The 15,802-nt window shown below is 40.4% G+C and overlaps 1 protein-coding gene across 21 annotated transcripts in view; it reads left to right on the top strand.

Moving 5' to 3' along the window:
* Window positions 1-15,802, top strand: part of Ttn (titin) — a 269,568-nt gene that overhangs the window by 44,013 nt on the left and 209,753 nt on the right. For all 21 annotated transcript variants that reach the window (XM_031370735.1, XM_031370732.1, XM_031370730.1 and 18 more), the window contains 2 exons: window positions 4,100-4,288; window positions 9,647-9,703. In XM_031370735.1, the coding sequence (XP_031226595.1) occupies window positions 4,100-4,288; window positions 9,647-9,703 (246 nt within the window). The remainder of the gene's footprint in view (window positions 1-4,099; window positions 4,289-9,646; window positions 9,704-15,802) is intronic.

Below are 15,802 nucleotides of genomic sequence, written 5' to 3'. Positions count from 1 at the left end.
CTTGGCATATAACTACCAGTCAACCATAGCTATCTGCTTTCAGTTTTAATTGTGGGCATTCCCCTCACTTAACTTTGAAAAAATAACTAAAACAAACAAACAAACAAAAACCAGTGTAAGTATGATTATGAACTCAGGTGCTCTAAGTCAATATGATTATGAGTCAGGTGCTCAGGTGCACTATAAGTCAAAGGAATAAAGGACTGATTTACCCCCAGATGGAAAAAAATACTTCCTCATTTTCTTGGCATTGTGTGTGTGTGTGTGTGTATGTGTGTGTGTGTGTGATGTGTGGAGCAACACTACAGGGAAATTCTCAAAACTTGGTAGTTACTGTTTTGTTTATTATGCTGCTTCCATTAGTTGATAACCCAATTTCTGCCTTGCCAACAGCTATTTTCCTAAAGAAGTTAGTGTTTCGATAGATCTTCTGACCTAATAGCATCCTCCTCTGGGATGGAGATGCTAATTCAAGAACCTAATAGACTTGTTTCAGTATATGAATATAATTAAAGTATGATGTATGTAAAGCACCTGTAGGCATGGCTCCCAAGTGGCCGGTGCTAATGCATTCATCTGTTAGAGCCTTGGAGACTAGCACAGGATAGAAAATGTGGGCAGATTCTATGGCCTTTGTGTCTCTGAAGGCTAGTTTTTGAGACATTCTGAATACGAGTGTGTGTCAGCAGCTCAGTGATGTTCTTCTAATGCAGTCATTTCATTTAAGATGAGATGTATGATATCTACAGTAAATATATTTATGAATTGAATTTTAGAGGAAAATTTATACACACAGAAAGACACATGTCACCAGATATAGCAATAATTATAATGGTATGTGTATAATGGTTTTTAGTCTACAAATCATATTATAGCTTTATCTTAAATGTTACAAAAATGCATTCTGGGTCTTCTATAAAATTCTAAAATCAATAAAGAAGAATTACTTCTGCATGATTGATGTCGCATTAGAGTAGACCTTGTAGCTTTATGACTCATTATGAGTGGTAATGTTTATACACATGTGAACATTTCTGTACCCTCGTACAGACATGGTTTTGATATGATATAAATTATGTTCATGAAATGGGACTACCTTCCAGAAACTTTCAAATTAATGAAGTTTTATTCCTGAGACTGAAAATATTTATCCAACATACCCTGACCATGTATTTCCTAAGTGGGTCATGCCTTCCACAAACTGAATAGGATTCTGAGTTTTCAAGTTCCTTTGTTCCCAACTTCCAGAGCAGGAAGGAAGTCTGAGTACTTCTGAGTCAACAATCTGAGGCTGCCATCTCACAGGGGGAAATGCTATCTGCTGATGGTCTCTGGTGCCCCCTGCTGGTAGAAAAGGAAATTTGGAAAAGTGTAAATGTAACATTTGCCTTACTAGAGTTTATTCTACAAGAATTAAGCCTGTACCATTTAGAGACTTAGAGAGTGACAGATAAATAAAATAATAAATATTCATCTAGAACTGAGAGGTGTCCACTAGTTTCTGAAACATCTTCTTCGAGTTTATTCTATCAACACACATTGCCCCCACTGCTGCTGAGTTTCTAAGTGTTGCAGGTGGGCAGAGGAAGCTTTTGCCTTCCAAGAGGTGAAGGGTTATGTGTATGACTAGATCACACAGTCACATATGCTGTCATAGAAACTAAGTGTTGTCTGCCAGAGAGAGAACTGGAGAAGGTGTATGCACTAAACAAGGCGTCGAAGGGTCCGAGTACACACAGCATAACATGCAGAGAAGGAAGCTTTTATAAGTCACAGAAAACTTTGAATGTAATAACCCGAAATCTGTGGGTAGTTGACGTTTAGTTGGAACGTGATGGCAGGAATAGGCAAGAGGCCAAAGGCTAGACACCAGAGTGCTCCTCATTTTGTGCCTGGAGTTTTTATTTAGAGTTGATCTTCTTTGCAATCAAGGAGCAACTCAAGGAGTGATAAGCTTCTAAGCAGCACAATCTAGCCTGCCTTTAGAAATAATCCTGGGTTGGGCAGAAAGGAATAGCTGGCTGTTGGCCAGGAGAGAAGCTTGGGGGGTGGTGATGAGAGCTATAGCAAGGAGACCCAGGGCAGAGGGAAAAGAGGAGCTAAGAAAGAAAATATTCAGGAAGTAGGAAGGTACAATCAAGGAGCCAGATACAAGGGTGTGAGGGAAGGAGTCGAAGACTGGGGGAGGGAGCCTCACAGAAGCCACAAGCTGCCAGTGAGCAGCACAGACCATAGCAGGCCAGCCAGATGGACCGTGTGCTCTGCCAAGAAAGGTTTTATTTTGTGTTTTTCTCCATTTACTGCACTGGTTGTTAGCAGTTCCTGTCACATACACACACACACACACACACATACACACACACACACACTCACTCACATACTCACTCACATACTCACATACACTCACACAGATATACACACAGGCATACACACACACACTCATACACACACACATATACACACTCACACAGATACACACACAGGCATACACACACATATACACACTCACACAGATACACACACAGGCATACACACACACACACACACATACATACTCACACAGATACATACACAGGCATATACACACACTCATACACACACCCTCACACACATACACATACTCATATACTCACACACTCACACACACTCACACACACAGACGTGCACACATAAATGCACACACTCAAGGAGTTTAGTTTGTGGAATAGCTATGTAATTCTTTGTGCCATTTGCCTATCACAGGCCCGTAGTCTTTCACTGAATACACCACTGATCTCCTTTGGCATCGGTTTGCTTTAACAACTCTCTGATCTCAGTGGCTTGTGAGCCATTCTGTATGTGATATGTCACTGAGCTCTTGAAGCTGTTGTATGCAGTGTTTAGTCCATGAATTCTTACTCATCCTATCTGATAGATGAGGAACAGGATTCGGAGAGATTAGATGACATGACCTGGGTCAAAAGCTAGCTAGCAATATCATCACATAGCATTTTCTAATTACCTTATAACCTAAGGAACATCAAAGATTGTTTCCTTAGAAAGAAGATCTTGTAGTTCATAAATAGTTGCTATCACTGGGAGGAGGGTGACATTCATAGATCAACAGTAGCACCAAAATTCTGAATGAATGGGTTACTAGTTAACATAGTACTAGATAAGAAATGGTGTCCTGACCGTGTTCCAAATTGAGATGGCTCAGTTCTGACACTAAGCACAACCAACTAAAAGTGTATATTCTCTTAAAGTACAATAGTACAGTAACATTTCATCTCATCCTTGATTTGTATTTTTCTTTGTATGAAGATAGCCCAAATTATTGTATGGGAAATAGTTAAATGAGTCTAAGATGCCTGAACGCTGAGCTTTTTCTTCTCTCTCCATCTGAAAACAGTTATTTACTACACAACTATTTTGATAAAGCCTTTTGACATCAGCTCATTGGTAATAAAATGGAGAGATGTAAGGATGTCTACTTTAGGCTTGGTGGGATGTTGATCTGTTTCTTGACTTTTTACCTTCTGCAAGCTGGTATAGATGTTTTCCTCACGCTCCATCCTATACCTTTGCCACAATTTCCAGATCCTTCACACTGCTTCACAAATAAACTCTTTCTCAAGCCACTGAACATGGCATGCATGGCATGCGAATGCCTCAAAAAAGAATATGACCAACAGTTAGGGATGGTATCACATGCCTGAAATTTCAAACATCAAGACTTTAGAGGCAGGAGACGCCAGATGTCAATGTCACCTACATAGCAAGTTCAAGGCCAGTGTGGGAGATGTGGGACTCTGTCTCAAAAAAACAAAAGCAACAAAACAAAACAAAAAACAAATCATCTTTAAAGAATAAAACTAAGACTTTATAGAGTTTGAAACATTGCAACTAGCTCAACAATTGAACAAGCTGGATCTTTCTAGAATCATATTCCATTCTTGAAGATGAGAGACAGTAACAGGCATGGTGTGTGTAGAAGAAAAATATAAGATCTGTAAGCTAAATAGTGAAATGTGGTCTGTGGTCAAACTAAGACTGTGTGTACAGATAAGTAAAAAAGATTCCACTCATTTAAAAGATTTAAATGTGTTACCTCTTGCAGATTTGAAGGTATCTTGGTACTGCAAAGACAAGAAAATCAAACCATCCCGGTTCTTCAGGATGACACAGTTTGAAGACACCTACCAGTTAGAGATTGCTGAAGCCTACCCAGAGGACGAAGGGACGTATGCTTTCGTTGCTAACAATGCTGTGGGCCAAGTGTCCAGCACCGCCACCCTGAGACTGGAAGGTAGAGTGAGACTTTAAAGAATTTCACAATACCAGTAAGAGTTACTTAGGATGTCACATAAATCATTGGTCCTTCTAATTCACGATTTCCATGTCGCACAGTTTCTGCCCCTTGTTCTCCATGGGCTCTTGCCTTTTTATTTGCCCTGCTCTCTCTCCATAAAGATTTGTGATGTATTACCATCTCCACTGGCTTTTCTGCTTCCTGATCTGCATGTATCAGACTGTCGTGAACACTGCCTGGGGGAAATGGGGTACATTTACTTTCCTACTGAGCTAGGATAGAGATCACACCATCTTCACGTGCTGTTGACAGAACTCTGATTTCACCAGCATGACAGTAGACAGTTTCAGATGTGATCACAGGTAAATAGACTCACCAAGACTAAAGGGACCCCTAAGTTTTGAATAGCCCCACTGTTAAGGTGTCTTAATGTTTCTGTTCATTAGTTATATTATAATCAGAAACACTTTCTCAATTACTGAAGACTTTAATTCAAAACAAGAGTAACAGTGGGCTGGGAGTGTGGCTCAGTGGTTATGGTACTTGCCTAGCATGTTCCAGGTCTTGAGCTTGTTCCTCAGCTATACACACACACACACACACATACACACACACACATACACACACACACATAAATATACATAAACACACATACATACACTCACCACATACACACATATACACAAACATATACATGCACACATACATACATATACACTAAAATAAAAATTAAAAATTATAAGAGAATTTCACACACAATCATGTTATTTTTTCAATAATCATAATCTATAGGAAGAATACAGAAAACATAAGAATTGGGGGAAGCTTCCAGTTTCTTCTTTAATTTTAAGGACTACAGCTATATATTTTCTTAATAAAAAATTTAAAGTGGTTTACAAAAATAGAAAAGTTTGATTTATAAACATAGTGGGAAAAATAATTCCAAAATCTAGTTGCATTCTCCACTCTTACATCCCTGAGCTGTGGAGTTTACTTTAGTCATTAATCTGATTTTGCCTTGTCTGTCTGGGAAATGGTCAAGAATTTGTGACTTAGATTCAATAGTGACAAAGCATTAGGACTGGATTGAACTATAGCTCATCACTGAAATCTGTGGTAAAACTTGAAGTAGACAATTCGGAGTGAGTTTTTATTTAAACAGAGAAAGGCATTAAAAACCGCATGCTTCTTTTCAGGTTTTAGCAAATCTGAAGAAGTTACATCAAAGTCCCAATGGCATGCCTGGCCATCACTTTCACTTAAGAAGGAGGCCCTTGGCCAAAAGCCCATCTTCATCCAGCCTCTGTCAAGCCTCAGGGTGTACAGCGGGGAAACAGTCAGATTTCACGCGAGGGTTTCTGGTGTGCCCAAACCAGCAATCCAGTGGTTTCATAACCACCAGCCAATTCTACCATCAAAAGATGTAGTTTTCCATTTTGAGGAATCCACAGGCTTGGCTTTAATGCTTATAGTTGATGCTTACCCAGAGCATGCTGGGAAATACTCTTGCAGAGCAGCCAATAGTGCTGGGGAAGCCACTTGTGCAGCTACACTCACAGTGACTGCAAAAGGTAAAGCCCCTCTTGCTCCAAGAACTTTGATTTGCTGTCTACCACCCCACTGCTACTAACAAGAGCCCCTGCTGCTTGCTCCACTGTAAACTTCGATCAATTCACGCTTTACTAACCAGCTAACATGCAATACATCTCACCAAGCCTCCAACTACAGGTTTAACCCACATACTTGAATCTGATTGGAGTATGTGTTCCATGAAATAGGAAACCACTATTTTGTTAGACAGCAACTTTGCTTGGCTGTTTTCTTTTGGAAGGGAGTTTGCCAAAGATATCAACATAATTTCATCATCAAATGATCTTTCTGCTTAATAATATATTAAAGTATAGGATGGAGAACAAATGGTTAATCAAATGTAGTCAGCCAAAGAAAAAAAATGGGTGGAGATGGAGAGAGAACCAGATTGTGTTACTCTGCATGGCTGAAAAGATGACAGTAGGAAGGAGCCAGGATCCCACACTGTCTGCATTAGCCTTCGATGACCACCCTATTGCTGGACCGCTGGCAGTGAATGTTCTCTTGTGTGGTCCTACATTCTAGACCACACTGCATCTGGCATGATGCTTTCATATGACAATGGTCTCTTTTATCTTCTTCTTCCATGCCATTTATGTTACTGACCTAGGCAAGTGAGAAAGTTTAACCTTCTTTCTTTGTTGTGCTGCTTAAATATATAGTGCAAGCTCTAGATGGACAAAGTTCTAGGAAAGATATCAGAGAGTCCACAAAGTTCCAGACAGCAGCTCCTTCCTCTTTCACTGCAAAGAAGAGCAAAATATCCCAAAAGGAATTAAGTCGTGTCAAGGGTCATTGCATAAATATGAAGAGTAGATTCTTGAGTGTATCTCAAAGCTCTGGCTACACAGCAACATCTGTTTCACTATGTCCTGAGTTATCAGAGAGATCTGCTGAAAAGTCCAGAAGAGGGGAGACTGAAGGCTCTCCTGCCTCTTTGGGACATCACTGTGAAGCGTGGCAACACTGCTCAGCTCCTCTGTAGTCTTGATGACTTTTCTGTTGATATGATCTAGACTCATGAAGATGTAATGACAGAGGCATCAGAGTGAAGCCGCCACAGAATGGAAACATCTGTGCATTGTCATAGACAATGTTTGGCTTAGTAAGCCAAGGACTGTAGTGCTGTGCAGTGATTACCTCAGTAGTGCTGGGTGCAAAAGGAGACCATCCGGCATTTCGCTATGTTCAACTTTTTTCTTTTCGCCTTCATCATTTTATGAAGCTTTCTATGCAACCAAACCGAGTCAGTGATTATGTTTCTTAAACTACCTCTAGCATCTAACCCATACACACTTTATGAACATAGGCTAAGTTGTTGCCCAAACTTGTAGGAGACACTAACTCTCTGGTACAAATTCACTTTGAAATCTAGGATCAGGAAATCCATTTATTTTGTATGTGCTTCTTTTTCTAATATTTATCAAAGACAAATCTTGAAAATATGCAAAAGAAGGCTAAAATATTATAGTTGCCAGCTATTTCTTGGATAGTTTTCACTGTGTCTGGTGCTGAGATGAATCTCAATTTAATTGGTTCCATAGTAAGAGTTAAACAGATTACCCTAATGATAAGTGAGTTTCCCATTCGACAGTCACTGTCATTTCTTTTCAGGCCTGCAGGCTCTAGGTTTATATGGGGAAGCCATGAAAACAAAAATTGGATATTGAAAATAACAGGGTTATTTGGACTACAATGAATGGTCTGTAGATAATTTTTCTATAAACGATACTGCTTTTATAATCTTGTATTCTCCTGAAATTATGGCAATTTTCTCGTGGCAACATCGTGATTTTAGTTGTTATTGTACTTGAATCTCTATTGTATCTGAAAGAGCACAGAAAAATTTGTCTGGGAGAAGCATAATTTTCCTCTTACCCATAACCTTGCCTCTTAGGTACAAATACAATGAGAATATCATATTTGAAGTACCTGGAGCTTGTGTTATATATCTATAGGACCTTTACTGGGTCACATGGAAAGGGGTCGAGCAGATGTCAAGCATCCTCAGGGGTTATGGGAAAGAAGCCACAAGTTCCTCCCTGATCCTCATCAAATGGTTGATAGATATTAGAGATAACAAGGGAACAGTAAAGTTGTCTTGCATCTAGCTATCTGTACTGAATTTTGGTTATTTTTCTTGCCAATTGGGAGAATGAGTCTCATTCGTTCATTTACTGCATCTGCAACCCCTCTTACCAAAAGAGGAGTCTTTTCTGCATCTGAGATTTTGTTCCATGGCAATCTCTGGATCTAGTTCCATAACAAGGAGTTCAGATATCTAGGCAAACGAAGTGGCTCTGTCCAGAGCACTGGCTTTCATCTCACTGAAGCTTTTGGCTAGCATGGTAATCACACAGAATGATTGTTTATGTGAAGGTGCTCTTTGTTACTCGTGTAGGTGATAGAGGTGATAGTTTTGACATATTGTGCAACTGGGAGTTGTCTGTGAAGTAGAATTGGAAGAAGTATGACTCTGTCAGATTGCTTCTATAAAGTACAGCAAAGATGGCTAAATGTCATCTTCATAGAGTGGATTGAGCTGGGTACTTTTGACCCAGGAATTCTTCTGTATTCAGTTACAATGGATTATGTTATAAAAACATTGGAACAAGAGTATATTTTTTTGAAATCCAAACAGCATTTCTTGCCCTTATAAAAAGCATTAAAGATGAGATACTTTTAGGTGTTTGAAGAATGAAGGATTGAGCATAAGCATCTAATTATTTAACATGAAGTCAGTATTTACGTGTGCCTTTTTTATTTTGATCTAAATCATTTATATAGGCTGCATAGCTGTCCGTAAAGATCAAAGAGCTTGTTAGTCTATTTGAACAGTGGTCTTTAGTGGATAATAAAATAGAAACATCAAATGTTACTTTTGGACTAACACACTGCTTTCCTTCTCATTCCAATGACAATCCGTCTTCTTGGCCTTCATCGTGAGCTGTATTCTTCCAAACACAACTAGCATATGGCTTTCCCTAACTGGCAAAAGAGTCACAAGGCAGAGTAGTTACAAAAGTTACTGCATTCAGATACTAAGAGTGTAACAATACCTTTAGTGTCTGAAACTAACAAACTAAGACAATCCATGGAGTAAAAAGAATCATTAAAGAAAACATCAGGTTTGTCACTTATATCATGCCAAAGATCATAAGGAAATGCAGGAAAAGCCCTCATAGCCACTGCCAGTGCTACAGGAATTAAAGCACTGTCCCAGGCTACCATACCAACCTTGTCCTGGAAGTTGCCCTTGAGACCACTGTACCCCAAACCCAAACCTGTTCTTTGTATAATAAAAAAAAAGAGTTGAGAAGTCTGTGTTCACTGGTCGATGTGTAATTGAATGATGTATTGTTCCAAGTTTGAGAACAGGTTCAACTCAAGGGATCATTTACTAGTAAAAAAAAAAAAAAAAATGCTTTATTCTGCAGGAAAAAATACAAGTAGCAAGCAATCAATTGCATGTTCGTAATAAATGTGGTTTCACATCTTATCAAGTGTGCAGTTGGCAGGACATGATGAAGAGAGTATTTTTAGTTTTGGAGTTGCTTTTCTGGGTGCATGTAAAGGCATGGGGGAGTGGAACACAACTCTTTGTAATAATTTGTGATCTATCCATTCATCGATTCATTTGGCATGGGTATTTTGGTGGGGTGCATTTTCTATTTTTACAACAGAAGGGCAACAATTATCACATGAGTCGATGCAGAAGCTGTGTGCAGTTACTCACCCAGGTGTCTCCTTCCTTTTCTATTTTAGCCCCTGAGTCAATTTTACATGAGAGGATCGGCCAGCAAATTGAAATGGAGATGAAAGGTATTGTTATGATGAATGTGAGATTAAAGTAGAAACCCTGTAGGATTAGCAGAATCCTTGACCTAATGATTTCTCTTAGGATTTTTGAGGACATGGCATAGATGTACAAATATATCTCTTTGAGAATATATTCCTATGTCGCATGCCTGGTTTAGTATGCTGACGGTTATGTGCATTTCACAGTAAATTGTTGGATGGTAATTTTAAAAAAAATCTTACATGGAAACTTTATCAGCTTTATGTTTGCAGCCATCTTGAAAAGTGTGTACTATGAACGGGTGTCATTTTAATGCATGAAATCATGGAAGTAGAGGTTTGTTTTCAAAATCACGGTGAATTGAACAATGGGGGTTAACCTGTCATTTCCAGAATGCAATGTCATGAATGAATTATAATAGAAATGCTACTTTTTTAGGGTGCGTGAAAACCTTACATTCCCATTCTTGGTGTAGACCTCATGCACACAGATCACTTTAACATGATATGCCTCTTACACTGGCTTGCAGATAGCTCTCTCATGTGACCCTTGCCTGCTTTACTCTGCATACCGTTGTGACTTTATAGCTGTATTAGTTCGAATAAACGCCTTCTCATTTTATGTCATCTAATTATTTATGATTTTAGTTCTATATAATTTTAAAAAGTTCACTATCAAAATTTTAATATTTTCATCTACAATCAAAAGGATCAGAAAGGGCGTTTATTCTACTCTCTGCAAGTCAGGTAAGATTTCCCTCTTAGCCATCAAAATAGCAAAGTTGTTCTGCTCACAAAACAAATATACACAGGAATATGTTACTTTTGAAATGCACTTTTGCTTGTTCAAGAAGAAATTTCAACAGTCTGAAGAAAAGACCAGACAACGAACGATTGTCGTGTCAGAATCTTTTAAACAGAGCATGGTGTTGCGTTTATTCGAACAAATATGGTGAGTGAATTTTTTTATGGATTTGTGAGACTCTGTAGCATGCACTTCATTTCATTTCCTATTTTACAATTTCATTTATTTTCAACTTTTCCAAGTGCTGTGGAAAATAGTAAAATGCTTTGTAATTTAATTCTCTTTCAGAAGAAGCCTTTGAGGGGGAAGCTGGCAGTGCAGGAGGCGCACGAGGAGCCTTCTCCGACTCTGAAGACATAGACCACCACTCCCTGATGGCCAGGAGATATGCAAATAGAATATCATCCACAAGCTCCTGGCCTGAATATTTCAAGCCTACTTTTACTCAAAAACTCACATTTCAATATGCTTTAGAGGGTGAACCTGTTGTGTTTACTTGTAGACTGATAGCCTATCCAACTCCAGAAATGACTTGGTTTCATAATAATAGGCCCATCCCAACAGGTCTCCGTCGGGTCATAAGAACCGAGAATGACTTACACCAACACTCTTCCAGCTTAGAGGTGAAAAGGGTCCAAGGCCGAGATTCTGGCAGTTACAGGTTCTTGGCAGTTAATAGTGAGGGGTCTGCTGAGTCCAGCGCATCACTGCATGTTATCGAGAAAGGGCAAGATGAGAGATACTTAGAATTTCTGAAAAGGGCAGAACAGACATGGGAAAACGCAGGGAGTCTAGGTGAAAGGAGGGAAGAGAGGATAAAGGTTGGCCTGAGGTTTACTGGCTCCCCCTTTAACAAAAAGCAAGATGTGGAACAGAAGGGGATGGTGAGAACCATACACTTTAGGACAGCGAGCCCTGTCAGGAGAGCCGACTATGTGTACGGTGACGAGTGGTCAGAAAGCAAATTTGACATCAGAGGATGCCTGAGTGTAGGTGAGAGTTTCCTAGATGAGGAAACAAAAATGAAATTGCAGCGGTTACGGGAGGCAAGAAAAATCTTCTTAGAGAAAAAGAAATTATCACTTTTAGAAGCATCATCTGAAATAAACTCAGTGGCTGTGAGAAGTGAGGATATTGTTACAGATACTCCATTCTCTAAAGAGGAAGGGAAGTGTGGGTTTATTCGTGAGTTTGCTGAAGACAGGGATAGGGTCCATAACTCAGCAGAAGGAGTCATCCAGAAGCCATACTCCCTTCCAAATCAAATACATCAAGACAGAGAACCTCCTTCAAGAGTCCAAGCCACTGGTGATGAAGATCTCCAGACAGAAAATACCCTGAACCAAGAGACCTTTCTTGAAGAAAGCCTCCCGAAAGGCCATTTGTATGAGCATGCCCTAGTAGGTGAAAACTTGCAAGCCATGGAGTGGTTTGAAGAGTCTGTGAACAGCACCGTGATTGGAGAAGCATCAATATTCACCTCTAGTGAGGAAATGCATAGATATAAGAGTGGAGGGATATGTGAGGCTCCTGAAAAGATGTCTCAAGTTCTCACGCCATATCCCAGTGAGTCCTTGGATACATTTGTAGATGCTAAAGACACCGAAGATGTAGATAGTGGAGGAGGAACACAGAGAGGTTGGCGAGAGGGGCAAGGCCCTGCTTCCACAAAAGTGGAAGAATTCAAAGTGGAACATGAGGAGAAAACAAGATCTTTTGAAAATTACTTCCAAAAACATCCACAACGTTGCCCACCTTCATTTCTCCAGGATATTGAATCTCAAGAAGTTTATGAGGGTGACAGCTGTAAATTTGTGTGTCATTTTCAAGGATACCCTCAGCCCATTGTGACATGGTACAACAATGAGATGCCCATACCGCGTAGTCAAGGTTTTACCACTCATACATTCGAGAACTACTCAACATTAACCTTTCCTTCTGTACAGCTCCAACATGGAGGCTCTGTTACCTGTGTGCTGTTTAACCAGTATGGAACAGTAAAAGCAACCAGTATGCTTAGAGTGAGAGCAAAGCCAAGGTATGAGTCCCAGTCTCATAAGGTCCCAGTGTGGCCTGACTACACAGATGAAGATGAAGAGCTAGCCTTGGTGTTTGACCAGGCAAGAAGGATTCACACATCTTTTAGTCAAGAGAGGCAAGAACATCTTCCTATGTTAAAAACTGACCTCCCAGAACTCCCTTCGGAAGACAGAGAGCTACTCTCCTTCCCTGTAGAAATTCAGATAACCGCAGCCACCCCAACCCCAGAACAGAACAAAGAATACAGGGAACTGTTTGAGTTAGAGCCGGAAGTAACATCTCGAGATCAAGCCATCCAGTCACCAAAACACAAATTTATATTCTCCTCTGATATTACTAATGAGCCACCAAAGATACTACAGGAAATGCCAAGGAGTGCCAGTTGTAGGGAAGGGAATTCTGTAATGCTTGAATGCTTAATATCGGGGGAGCCTCAGCCAGTAGTCACATGGTTTCATAATGGAGTTCTTGTAAAGCTGAACCAAAAGTTTGAGATCGAAGAAGTTAATTGTAGCTACAGATTATATATCAATGATGTAAATTCACATGACTCTGGAAGGTATCAATGTGTGGCTGAAAACGATTCAGGCATAGCTGAGAGTATTTTAGATTTAACCGTAGAACCCATCACTTATAGGGAATACAATCAGTTGGAAAATATAAGTGGAATTTATGCACAATATTCCAAAAATCAACAAACACAAGTTCAGGAGGAATCTGTAAAGACACATTTTTATGATAATCTAGTTGGTCCTTTTGCTTCCCAATCAAATATAAAAGAATACACTGTAAGGGAGTATTTTCAAAGCCTTGAGACAGTTGGGCAGGTGGACAAGAAAAATGAGGTATACTGTCCAACTTCTAGTGAAAATCTATCCAAGTCTATGCAGTGTGCTTCTAGACCCACAGACATTGATAAGCCTCACAGAACTGAATTCCTACAATGCCAAGATGAGGAACATATAGGTGAGAGGTCTCGGTCACTCCAAGCAGAAGCTACCATTTACCCATTTGTTGATGATTTCAGAGAAGCTAACATTAGACATGAAGTCAGAGATGATTTTGGACATCATGGACCAGAAAAAGGAAATATGAAAGGGCATTCTCAAGGTGATTATGTGCTAAGTATACACCCCAAGAGAACCTCTGACACAGTTCATGTTGTGGGAGACTCATCTGTCCTTACCTATGAAGAAGCCCTTGAAGGAGAAAGATACTACCCAGGGAAAAAGGTGAAGCATAAGATCATTGCATTTGAAAAGCTGCATCGTGCAGAAAAGGGAGTTTTAGAAAAGAGACGGACCAAGAAATCCTTTGTTACAGCCCCGAAAAAGAAATGGGATAATCAAGAGTTTTCATTAAAGCAAAAAGAATCAGGCTTGAGCAATATGCAACAGGCAGAGGAAGTAGCTTCACGCACAGAAGCAGATTCATCTAACATCATAATGGATTTGAAGCAGCTGAACTCTCAAGCTCATGAGGAACTTGAAATAGAAGAGAGGGGACGACAGGAAGAAATGCTTCCCCTAGACCAAGAAAAGGTTGAGCTTGAGGCTCCTGTGACATTTGACCTAAAGCAGTTTCACTCACAGATAGAAAGTGCAGACATGAATTTCCAAGATTTGACTAATGGCCAACAAGATAAAAGCACTTTAAAAACTCAACAACTTGTTTCAGAAATGGCTAATGCTGAAGACGTTGTCTTTGATCTAAAGCAAATGTATTCTCACATCGATGATCCAGGTGAGGTGTTCCAGGGCCAAGAAACTGAGAACAATCAGGAAATGTGCCACAAAGAAGAGATTTCTATCTACCAAAGCTTTCAATATGCCCAGGAAGAAAACACAGAAATTTTAAAAACTGATCACGTGCCTGAGTCTTTTTCTGAAGTGGTCCATGGTGAATCATGGGCTTTATTTCAGACTCCAACTGCTGATAAGGAAGAAACTGTTTCTGAGACAAATGCTTCTGTAGAAAATGGAGATAAGAGTTTCATCTCACAGTTGAAAAGAGCAGCGAGTGAGGAAGAGGTTTTGGACAATCATGAAATGGAGGAAGGACCCACCTTGAGACCAGCATTTGGTGTGACTCAGGGATACGAAGACGTGCCTCAGAGACAGCTGTCTCTGAGTCAGGACTTGCCCTTCTTGATGACCGGAGAGCAGGAAGACCTGAAGGAACAGATCAGTGAGTCAGTCGAGGCCTCTGGAGAAGAAACCTATCATGAAATTCAGACACAAAATGAAAGCTCTTTCTCCACCATGGAAGGAGAAAAAATAGAAAAGAGTTTGCCTGAAAATCTCCCTAGATTAGAGGAGGCCCAAACAACTGAAGAGGGGGAATCTGAGACCTCTCTAACCCAGTACTTACTTGCTGAGGGAAGGTATGAGGTGCCTGAAGTTAGAGACACCACACACAAGGCACAACTTGTTCAGAGCGAGTCAGTCACTTCAATGGAGGTTGAAGAAGTAACTTTCAATACTGTGTATGAATATTACAATCAGAAACAGGAAGCCCTAGGGCGCCCCTGTTCTCCTGAGTCTGAGATTTCAATTGATGTGGGGAGCACAAGCAGCGAGGACCTGTCTGAGTTAGATCAGTTCTATAGCCCACCATCCTCTGCAGACATTGTAGAAACTCCAAAGTCGCCTGATTTATACTTTAAGCCTTCAGATATGATTGCGCAATCCATAGCAAATTCAAGAGCTGGGGAAAATGGGGAAAGATACTCAACACCTTCTGAAGGTGAAATACCAGAAAGATACTCCACACCCTCAGGGGAGGCTCTAGAGAGATACTCCACTCCCCCAGGGGAGGCTCTAGAGAGATACTCCACTCCCCCAGGGGAGGCTCTGGAGAGATACTCCACTCCCCCAGGGGAGGCTCTGGAGAGATACTCCACTCCCCCAGGGGAGGCTCTGGAGAGATACTCCACTCCCCCAGGGGAAGCTCTGGAGAGATTTTCCACTCCCCCAGGTGAGAAACTAGAGAGAGATTTTATTCCTACTAGAGGACCAAACCATACTAGAAATGTAAGCATGAACCTATCAAAGCTAGAGAGGGAAGACAGCACTGCAAATGAGCATTTCCATACACCTACGGACGAGAGGAGTTCACCTTATGAAACATGGCGTTCAGACTCATTCGGCACACCCAATGAAGCCATTGAACCCAAAGACAATGAAATGCCTCCATCTTTCATCGAGCCTCTAAGCAAAAGGAAGATACATGAAAATACAACATTAGGCTTCATCATTGAAGTCGAGGGCCTTCCAGTT

This window comes from Mastomys coucha, unplaced genomic scaffold (assembly GCF_008632895.1).
Source record: "Mastomys coucha isolate ucsf_1 unplaced genomic scaffold, UCSF_Mcou_1 pScaffold15, whole genome shotgun sequence".
In the NCBI taxonomy this organism is placed as follows: Eukaryota; Metazoa; Chordata; class Mammalia; order Rodentia; family Muridae; genus Mastomys; species Mastomys coucha.
The sequence above is the reverse complement of the archived record's forward strand: the minus strand, read 5'-3'. Positions and strand labels throughout refer to the sequence as shown.